General features: G+C 39.4%; 2 protein-coding genes across 6 annotated transcripts in view; one reads left to right on the plus strand and one right to left on the minus strand.

Moving 5' to 3' along the window:
- The window catches only part of RALGPS2 (Ral GEF with PH domain and SH3 binding motif 2), a 252,496-nt gene that overhangs the window by 87,256 nt on the left and 154,903 nt on the right, over nt 1-10,337 (minus strand). The gene's annotated exons all lie outside the window — the stretch shown is intronic.
- The window catches only part of ANGPTL1 (angiopoietin like 1), a 43,894-nt gene that overhangs the window by 14,725 nt on the left and 18,832 nt on the right, over nt 1-10,337 (plus strand). Inside the window, exon 2 of the mRNA XM_019501823.1 lies at nt 4,771-5,628. Coding sequence (XP_019357368.1) covers nt 4,803-5,628 — 826 coding nt within the window. The 5' untranslated portion in view covers nt 4,771-4,802. The remainder of the gene's footprint in view (nt 1-4,770; nt 5,629-10,337) is intronic.

The raw sequence follows: 10,337 nt of genomic DNA on the forward strand, positions 1-10,337 counted from the left end.
TTTTCAGTTCAAAGCACAGAAGTTAACAGTTTGACTCTAAGAAACTCATCTTAGGGTCTGGACAGATAGCATTTACCTTCATGGAATGTATGTTACTATTTTAAATCAATGTAAATTGCATTGGAGTCCTGAGTGGACAGACAAACAGCAATGTATGCTATCTTCTTGCTGTAGGTGGTATTTACAATACCTCCCCACCAGATGGTAGGAAAGTTTGCAGTAGATTCTGCCTTGTAACAAATGGCTTCTATGAGATGGACACTGACATTCAACAGAATCGCAGGAAAACAGGGCTGAAAAGGATCTCACAAGTTCATCTGGTCCAGTCCCCTGCTAGAGGCTGGACCACCCATGACTAATCCCAGCCAGAAGTCTATCCAAACTTCTCTTGAAAGTTGCCAGGGATGGAGATTCCACAATTTTCTAGGCGGCTTGGCTTCTTCCAGTGCTTCAACCACCCAGATAGCCTGAAAGTTCTTCCTAATATCCAGCCTGAATTTCCTCTGCTGCAGCATGATGTCATTGCTCCTGTCTTAGTATAGCCCCAGAGGAAAAACTATTTCCATCCTCTCTCTATAAACACCCTTCACGTATTTGAAGAGTGTTATCAAATTCCTTCCCCCTCTCCCTCGTCTGTCTTTTCTTATCAGACTGAATAACCCTACTTCTTGAAGCTTTCCCTCATAAACATATTCCTTAGGCTTCTACTCACTTTTGTCACTCTCTGCTGGACTCTTCTGAATCTGTCTACATCCTCCAGGAAGCATGGGGCCCAAAACTGGACAGTACTCTGGCTGAAGCTTCACCGGTCCCAAATAAGAGTGGAAGAATCATTTCTTTTGATTTGCAAGTGAGACTCCTTGTAATACATGTCATTGTGTTGTTGGCATTTTTTTTTTTTCCAACAAGAGCACACTGGTGGTTCATATTCAATTTATAGTTCACTGTACCTAGACTAGTAGGTACAAATTATCCCCCAGTGACTTAACCCCAGATGAGGCACTTATGCTGCTGTAAATGTAATGTACCCAAACTGTTAATGTAATTATAAACATATCTAAGGTTAATGCAAGTCCAATCAGCAAATGGCTCAAGTTTTGCTTATTAGGAGCACTAAGACAAAACTTGAGCAGCCAGTAGCTTTTGGTTATTCTATGCTACACCATTAATTCATCCTATGATCAGAGAGCACATTTATAAATCCTGAGAACACTTGTAAGTTACACCCTTCAGTTAAAAAAAATGTAATAAGCTGCTAGGATTAAGACCTATAAATATAATAAATTTATTACAAGGAATGAGAACAATTAATTGAGGCAGAACACTGGAATGGATTAAGCGCTTCACTGCAGTAGGCTTGCTTTTAAGACATTTATTTGTAATATGCTTCAGAGGAAAAAAGTTACAGAACACTATTTTTACTTCCATTTGTTCACCAAATTAAAAACAAAAACACACAACAAAATGTAGTAATTAGGTTGTCTCTCTGACAGCATCAGAATTCAATTATGTTCCTTTTATAAAATATTTTTTTTAATGCTATTTGGAATTTGACACTGCCACAAGAATTTATTAGGAGCTGTAATGGGTAAAATAGGAAGCTGTTGTCAAAACTCAGATTAAATTTCTATGTACACAGAACTAAAATATGGTACTACTTTTTATTAAGCAGTGCCATCTTTCATATGTCAGTGAAGTCATATATGCACCCAAGTTAAAGTTATTTTAGAATAATAGTTGGAGGAGTTAACTAAAATTTATTAAGAAAATGGCTTAAATTTCTGGGGGGTTTTTTTGTTTTTTAACTATGATTCAAATGAAATTCTGACAAAATTCCAACACTAGGCATTGCACAACTAGTTAGTAGAATAAGTGAATGACGAGTTACCATTTACATATGTAGTCTAGTATACAGGAAGGTTTGCTAAGCATGTACGTACAATACTTCTTATAAAAATAATTTAAAGCAATACTGCTTACTTTTCTCTTTCTTTACATGGGGCACTATGGTACTACAAAACTTGTCTAAATCCTTCCTAACGCTATATAGCTGGTCCAATAAAAAAAAGATACCACCCACAAAAAAAAAAAAATCTTTCCCCGAGCAACAACATATTTACTCTGTTTGATTAAAAAAGGGGTTTGCCAAGCATACACAAATATTAACGATTATCAATAAAACAGATGAGGCCAGAACTCTTCATAATTTAAAAAAAAACAAAACAAACCTCACAGCCCATTTTACCTACAGGATATTTTTATTAGGAGCATTTTTTGGTCTTCATCAGTCCTGTTTTGTAGTTGACATGCTTGGGGAACAGACATTTAGAAGATTTAGTAAGGACAGGTGATAACCCATACTGTTTGCTACTGCTCAGGCCAGAAGCCCTATCTAGGCTACTATTTTTGCATCATGGTGCAAAAGAAACAGCATGAAACTGATAAGCTTCCACTAATTTTACTCCACTGGGGTGGGGAGATAAATTTCTACTTTTTCCATACCCGAGACAACAGGAGAGAGCAATCTGCTTGTCAAAACTGAAATTCATGCTCCATCTATACTTACCCTGAAGTCAGCAAGAAGACTGTAATGATCAGAGGATAGTTATTAGTTTACTTAAATATGAATACTATTTGTCACCTTGAATGCTGTGGTAAAATTTAAAGAAGGAATCTCACTTGTCATGTGTTAGAGTGATGCTGTAGTTATGATGGCCCAATAATTGTGAGAGGATTTCCTAGGGTAAGCCTTTTATTGGACCAGCATTCTCCATCAGTATCATCTGAGCAGTAAAAGCCAATACAGCATAGTAAAAACACAATTGTAAGAGGGGATAGAGAAATTCCCATGGACAGCAGACAAACAGAAGCTGATTACAGGGAGGGTACCACAGTTGGGTATGATGAGATTACCTTGTTTGCAGATCTTTGGGAGTGCACAAAGTTCCTCGGGTGGGAGAGTGAGGAATAAGTGCAAGCAGTTTTTCCTGGAGCTGGTGTGGGAAGGATGTGATTATATTCTCCAGTTCCAGAGTGAATTCTGGTTTTGGGTCTTCCTCAAGTTCTTTACAATATTTGGTGCAAGAGAGTTGTCTGGTGGCTTCACTGATGCAGTCTTTATGGTTGATGATGACTAACTATAGCTCCACCTTTGTCTGCTGATTTGATTACTCTCTCACTGTGTGGCTTTATGGCTGTATGGGACTGTACGGCTTGTCTTTGAGGGAGGGAGGTTTCCACGCTTTTATTGAGAATTTTGCTTAAGGGAAATCTACTTAACACCTTTAAGAGGAGAACTTGGAAACAAAAATTCATAAGCTGGATGGACACTAAGAAGCCAGGATTCACCACCGAAACTGGTTTTATGACACACTGTAACAAACTTGATTCCTGAATTATTATCATGCATGAAAAATGAGAATGACCCTCCTTCCTTCTGATAGGCCTCTCTCTCAGTAATCAGCTTCTTTTTTCTGCTACTTGTTCATGTTACCTGTGGCAATTTCTCCCGCTCTTAAAACTGTTTTTATTTATTTATTTCTTTACTATGCCATTCTGGCTTTTACTGTTTTATGAAGAATGCCTTGCATCTGAAAGCTTGTCTAACTGTTTCCTGACTATGCAGCTGGTCCAATAAAAGGCATCAGTCCAAGAAATCCCGGCCTCGTTTCTCAATGTGTTCTTCCTGTCCTATGTAGCAATATAAGCAAAACCATTTTGTTACATGTTGAAAGGTTTAAATGTTTTTAATATTATAATTTATAGCTGATAAAAATATACCCAACTTCTTTAGAGATCAATGGGTTGATCACTTAAGTGTCAAAAAGGAGCAGTGTAACAATGACAGTTAAAATCCCTCAAAGACACCTAAAAAAAAGCATCCATTCTTTTAAATGGATATTCTTACTGCTTTTTCACCTCTGTCAGGATGCATTTTGCCATCCATTTTGTGAAGGGTTGATATAATATCATATTTTCTTTTGAAGGTTAAATCAGAAAAGAATTGTGGGTACTGCTTTTTCTTCTCAACACTTCACACAAATATGACGTGCAGTTCTGAGGTGTATTTTTTTTTGCTTTACCAGAGCAGATGTCAAAATGGAAGAGAAACAGGTGAAAGGACACACATGGCTTTACTGAATAAACTCCCTCATTAGAATTTTCGTTAAAAATAGTGATAGATACTTTAAGATCAGTATTAGAAATCGGATGATCAGAGTACCCCAATTTCTCAGTAAAAATTCTCTGTTTCATGAGAACAAAGGTCAGTATATATGTTTTCATTCATATATGAAAGAATTACAATCTTAAATATTCAAACAAAATATGACCCCAGAGTTAACATTATCAATAATTGTTTCTTACAAACATAAGTTAACTTGAAATGAATTCTGGATAACCATTTTAGGGCAATCTTCAAAGACTTATTTGTAAATCTAATTGTAGATATAATTAAGATTATTAAACACAGTATAAAAGCTAATGCCATCTAAATGGGCAAGAACAAGTCAAGTTCGCGTACGTGTTTTTCCTGCTAGAAAGGTGTAGCCTCCCCTTTGTATAATTATAAAACTATTTAAACAAATACATTCTGTAATAACTATATTCAGCATCATGAGAAAATATCTATGTGGGCAGCATTTATAGCAGACAGCCTCAGCTGTATATGTGGCCTAACAAAAGACTGCTTTTTCCCCCCCCAAATGTTACTAAATATAAAGAAAAGCCTTAAAACTGAATTCAGCTCTTTATTTTCTTTTTATTTCTTAGTCTTTTCTGAAATCCATCACAGTCACTTCAAAATGAAGATATTTACATGGACTTTGGGTATGGTATTATTTCTACTACTGTCTACAGGCCATTGCAGAGAACAGGCTGCACTCAATAAAATATCCCAGAAGAGGCATCCTCGCTCAACAGATGGTGGAGAAGAAGGGAAAAAATGTGGTTACACGTTCCTGGTTCCTGAACAAAAAATAACAGGACCAATTTGTGTAAACACTAATGGACCACGTTCTGATAACAGAAAAGATGAAGTCACAAGGATGGACATAGAAAATCTAAAGGATGTACTATCCAAGCAGAAACGGGAGATTGACATCTTGCAACTAGTGGTGGATGTAGATGGAAATATTGTGAATGAAGTAAAATTGTTGAGAAAAGAAAGTCGTAACATGAACTCTCGAGTCACTCAACTTTACATGCAGCTCTTGCATGAGATAATTCGAAAGCGGGATAATTCTCTTGAGCTTTCCCAACTGGAAAACAAAATCCTCAATGTTACAACAGAAATGCTGAAGATGGCAACAAGATACAGAGAGCTCGAAATAAAATATGCAGCACTGACTGATCTTGTAAACAATCAGTCCGTGATTATTTCTTTATTGGAAGAACAATGCTTGCGGGTATTCTCACGACAGGACACGCATGGGTCCCCACCTCTTGTTCAGGTGGTACCACAGCACATACCTAACAGTCAGCCCTATACACCTGTGCTTTTGGGAGGTAATGAAATTCAGAGAGACCCAGGTTATCCTAGAGATAGAGATGTAAGACCACCACCTGATCCAGCTACTTCTCCTACAAAAAGTCCGTTTAAGATACCACCACTAGCTTTAATTAACGAAGGTGAGTTTATCAATTTCTACATAATGATTTCTTGATTTTAAACAAATAGGCAATGAACCTATAATACTTATTCATAATAAGAAGGGAATGAGTAATTAAAAAAGAACAACATTCAAATAAATATAGCCTGTTTTCTAATAACAACTTTTGAAAGCAGCTTTAGATTTTCTAAATTACCAAAGTCCTAGGGTTGATTCTGAGCTGTACTTGGCAGGAAGTTTCATGCAAGTATTTAGTATTTTAAATTCAAGTTATATAGTTCAGTTTTAATTGACACATTTATTATTTATTTATTTAGTTTATGCGCCATCCTCTCCAAAAAGGCTCATTCATCCAGTTATAAATTATACTTATTATGTGCCGCTGCAGGAGGTTGAGTAATGCTTTGCAGTGCTGCTCCCCTTCACCCAATTATGTAGATTTAGTAAACACAAAATTAGTAGTAAAAAAGAAGAAAGCATTTCACTGAAGGAGTTTTAGAACTAGCACGATTACTGCATGTGTTTATAAAGATTTGATGGAACTGTTGTTTTAACTTCATCTCCACAGTCCTGAAAGCTTTTATAATCCTTTTCTCATGTATGCTTTCTAAGTAACCATCTCTCTCCTAACTTTTTATAAGCTTACACAACAAAATGCTCTGCACTGCTTTCAGTCACAGCTGGATATTCAGCTGGGTTCCTGGGGTAAAGATGCATATTTATTGTGGCTATTCTGCAAACACTACAAACAACCAGCTGCTGATACAAAGAGAAACTATTTTCCTCAAGGTCTGGGGAAAAGTCAGAGTACAACAGAAATAACAAATGTCATGAGAACTGAATCACCTATATGCAGCACAAGAGAAATGTAGCCAATAAAAAGAAGTTATGTTCAAGTCTAATCAGGAGCATAGGCAGAATGGTCTTAAGGGCTATAGAAAAACTGTGTACCCGCTTCACAATTAACAAACAGAAATGCCCATAGATATGAGATAAAGCAACAACACAAACAAATATTTTCTGTAAAATATTTAAGTCTTTCTTTTTCCCCAATCCTTTCAAAAGTGGCATCCATTTCTGGAACTTAAGATAAAGGAATCTTAACAGATTTATCTTAACAGTAATGGTTTGATTTGCCCAAGGTTCCTCTCCCCACCCTCTAAAACACTGGAATTTGTAGCTTAAAAAAGGGGCATCTTGCACAAAGCAGGGAGAAGGATAGAGCAGTTCTGGAACTGATGAAATGCAAGTTATTGAAACTTAAAATAGAAATCAATGTATAATAAATTGCAAAACCATTGTAGTCAGCATCTCTCTCTGCTGCCACCAATTAAAGCACCTCAGTTTAACAGAAAAGTACATAAGAGATAAGCTATGCAAGAGGAGAGTTAAATTACTGGGGCAGGGAGCTGGGGCAGAAGTTAGAGGATCACAAAGAAATAGTTACTGATAGATAAAGATGACAAATAAAACACAAAAACCAACAGAGCACTGTTAAAGTTAAAAAGACAATTGCCAAGTATAGTGATAAAAGGAGCAGCTGTCAGCTGGACAAGTCAGAATACATTTTTCTCTTATTATATTTGAAGCAGTAGCTCAGGTGTGCTTGAAAAAGGAGAGCCAAGCTGCATGTAAAGACAGGCTTACTTTAAGTATGTATATATATTGTGGGTGGGAAGGACAATTCAACCACATTTCATTGAAGTGAAAATAAGGGAACTCAGCTTGATGGAAGACAACTCCCCGAAAGAAAAATAAGTGTCTACAAAAACAAAGTTCATTAATCGGAAAGTATGAATTCAAATTAAAAAAAAAAAATCTTAGTTGATAGTGGGTTGTTAGGGCAAAATAAGCAGCATTTTAAGCTCCATTTACCACTTTAAAATACAAAAGAGAAACAATCCTTTGACAACACAGATAATAGCCCCTTGTTTCATTTTGCTTATGAAAGGAAGTGTTTTGTAAGGAAATATTTTTTTCCAATGTCACGATGAAGAACGTATCATACCCAAAATAAACTCTTTTAATTCCATTAAAACAAGCCAAATGTTCCCTTACAGGTTACAAAGTCAACCATTAATAAATCAGAAAAAAGAAAAAGAATCAAATTTAAGATGGTGTATGAATCCTTAGCTTTCCCACCACATCTTTATCTTAAATCCTAGGTATACATTATTTTTTCACAGCCTTCAGTATTCAAAGCCTGATGTTGTACAGAAGTAGTTAGCCATGTTGGTGTCCATTCATAACAGCTGACAAAATAGGTTGTTGCTTTTGAAAATTCATGCCTCTCTGAACCAGTTAGTCTCTAAGGTGCTACTCTTGCCTACTTTCTGCGAGACTTAAAACGGTAGCAAGACATTTACTGAACCCAACAGATGTAGGATACAGGCACTGATTAAGCTTACATAAGCACACCTTTAAGTAACTACATATTTACATGAATACAAGACAAAGATTTTCTCCCAATTGGCAACAGGGAAAAAAGCCCCTCATCTTGATCCCACACAAGAATGTCTTACTAAATACAATGTCTATTACTCACCTGCTGCCAAAAGCAGGTGAGCGCTCAGCAATGAAAACCAACTATGAAGCTGATTAAATACAGACAACACTGAGCCTGAGTATAACACACATGGCCCATATCAGGCAAACTTGCTGATGGGTTCCTATCACAAGGACAGGTTAGTGCAGTCCATTTAAATAAGGCACATGGTAGTGCCCATTAAGTAAAGCCTCCCTCACTGGCAACTCTTTTTCAAGTCATGATGAGCCACTACCCTGCATTCATTTCGACTTCCTCTTCATTCTCACAGCTGAGGTATGCCTTTCTTTCCCCATTTCCAATGATTCCAGTTTCTGCAGCACCCTTAAATGTCTGGCAGACAAACATCACCAAACAGTCAACCCAGAATCCTCTATTTCTCTCTCTCAACCTGGCATCTATGATTAGTGTAGCCCTGCCTACACTTGAGGCAAAGCCAGACTAGGTTGCCCTGCACCTCATCTGTATATAAATTTTTGTAGCATCCCATGACTCATGACAAGAACAACTGGCTCCAGTCATGAGTGGGGGCTAGTCAGCACATGCATCCTTTGAGCAGGTGGGGGAGGGGGAATCTAGAATACACATACATACTGAGCAGTGCTGAGCTATTGGGTCACCATGACTTGAAATCCTATCAATTATGGTGGGACCCAACTCAATGAACTATGTGGTAAAATCACAAGCCTTTGGATTAACAGTGTGCACAGTAGGTGCGTCTACACGTGCATTAGAGCCGGGAGCAGTTTACTTGCTAGTCAAATACTCATGAGTACTTCATGCTCCTGGGCTAGTGTCCACATGTGCAGGGAAGCAGAAGCAGATTTCCTGCTAATGGCAGCAAACTGTTCTGCTTCCTGGGGCCCTACAATGTGCCCCTGCCACCACCAGAAGGATCTCTAGGCTCCCCCTTGGTGCTACCCCAGGGGCCGGCAGGAAGGACAGCATGAGGAGACAGCTGTCTCCACTTCTCCTGTGAACCCTGGGGGGCTGCCTAGCCCTGGCTCCCTGATCAGGGGCAGAGGACTTTGAAAGAGCCGCAGGGGAGGGGTGGCCCCCTACCCTGATTCATTGGTAGGGCAATTAACAGTTAGCTTGCTGCTAGCTGCCCCACTGGCAGATCAAGGCAGGGGGCTGGGACCTGCCCCACCCCCACAGCTCTTTACAAGTCATGTGCCTTGATAACCTGATCAAGGCACAGGACTGGGACCTGCCCCTAACTGGGACAGTTCCCAGCCCCCACTCCGCAATTGTGGAACAGGGACTGTGGAAAGCCTGTTCCCTGCTCACCTGCTCAGCTCCAGAATTGCAGACCTGGGCAGGGAACAGGCTTCCCAGGCTGTTCCCTGCCCACCTCTGCAATCACAGAGCTGAGCAGGGAATGGGCTCCCCAGACTATTCCCCACCTGGTTCTGTGATCATGGAGTGGAGTGGGGAATGGGATTCCCAGCTTGTTTCCCACCCAGCTCTATGCTTGTGGAGCTGAGTGGGGAACAGGCTCCCCAGCTGCTGCCAGCAGGGAGCTCCCAGCACTAGCTCTGTGACCATGGGGCCAACGTTGGGAGATAAGGATCTCTCAGCGCCAGCCCCATGGTCGCCAAGCTGGCATGGGGAGATAAGGATCTCCCAGCCCTCTGCTCCCCAATCGCAATGGCAAAGTGGGAAGCTTAGAACTTCCCGCTGCTGGGGCAGGGGGACATAGTGGCAGAGCCTGGCCCGGCAGCAGACAGCTTCCAGGGGCATGAAGAAATCTCCTACCAACTGGTGGCTGGCCGACCAGGAGCAGATTTGTTCCCAGTCAGGCATCTACATCAGCACTACTGTGCAGTAACTAATTGCAAGTTAAATTTGCTATGTGCATTTGCACATAGCAAATTTACTTGTGATTAGTGAAGCCTACTGTGCAGTAAGCATCTGCACATGTAGCCACACATGCTTACTGTGCAGTAAAGCATTTCATGGAGACACCCAGTTTGTCATAAGTAGATCCCAAAGTGCTGCTCAGAAGTGTGTTTGCAGAGTACCTGTACTAAAACTTGCTGCAGTTTCAAAAAAAGGTAACATGCATCAGTTCTGAATGAACTAAGTGTATGGGTACTATATGCAAGTTACTACAGCTATGTTTAATTTCACGGTTATTGTTTCTGAATTTGCTCCTCACTTCCATATGCTTAGGGGGAGCA

The sequence above is a fragment of the Gavialis gangeticus genome, unplaced genomic scaffold, assembly GCF_001723915.1.
Source record: "Gavialis gangeticus isolate Ggan-Ray unplaced genomic scaffold, GavGan_comp1, whole genome shotgun sequence".
Classification (NCBI taxonomy): Eukaryota; Metazoa; Chordata; order Crocodylia; family Gavialidae; genus Gavialis; species Gavialis gangeticus.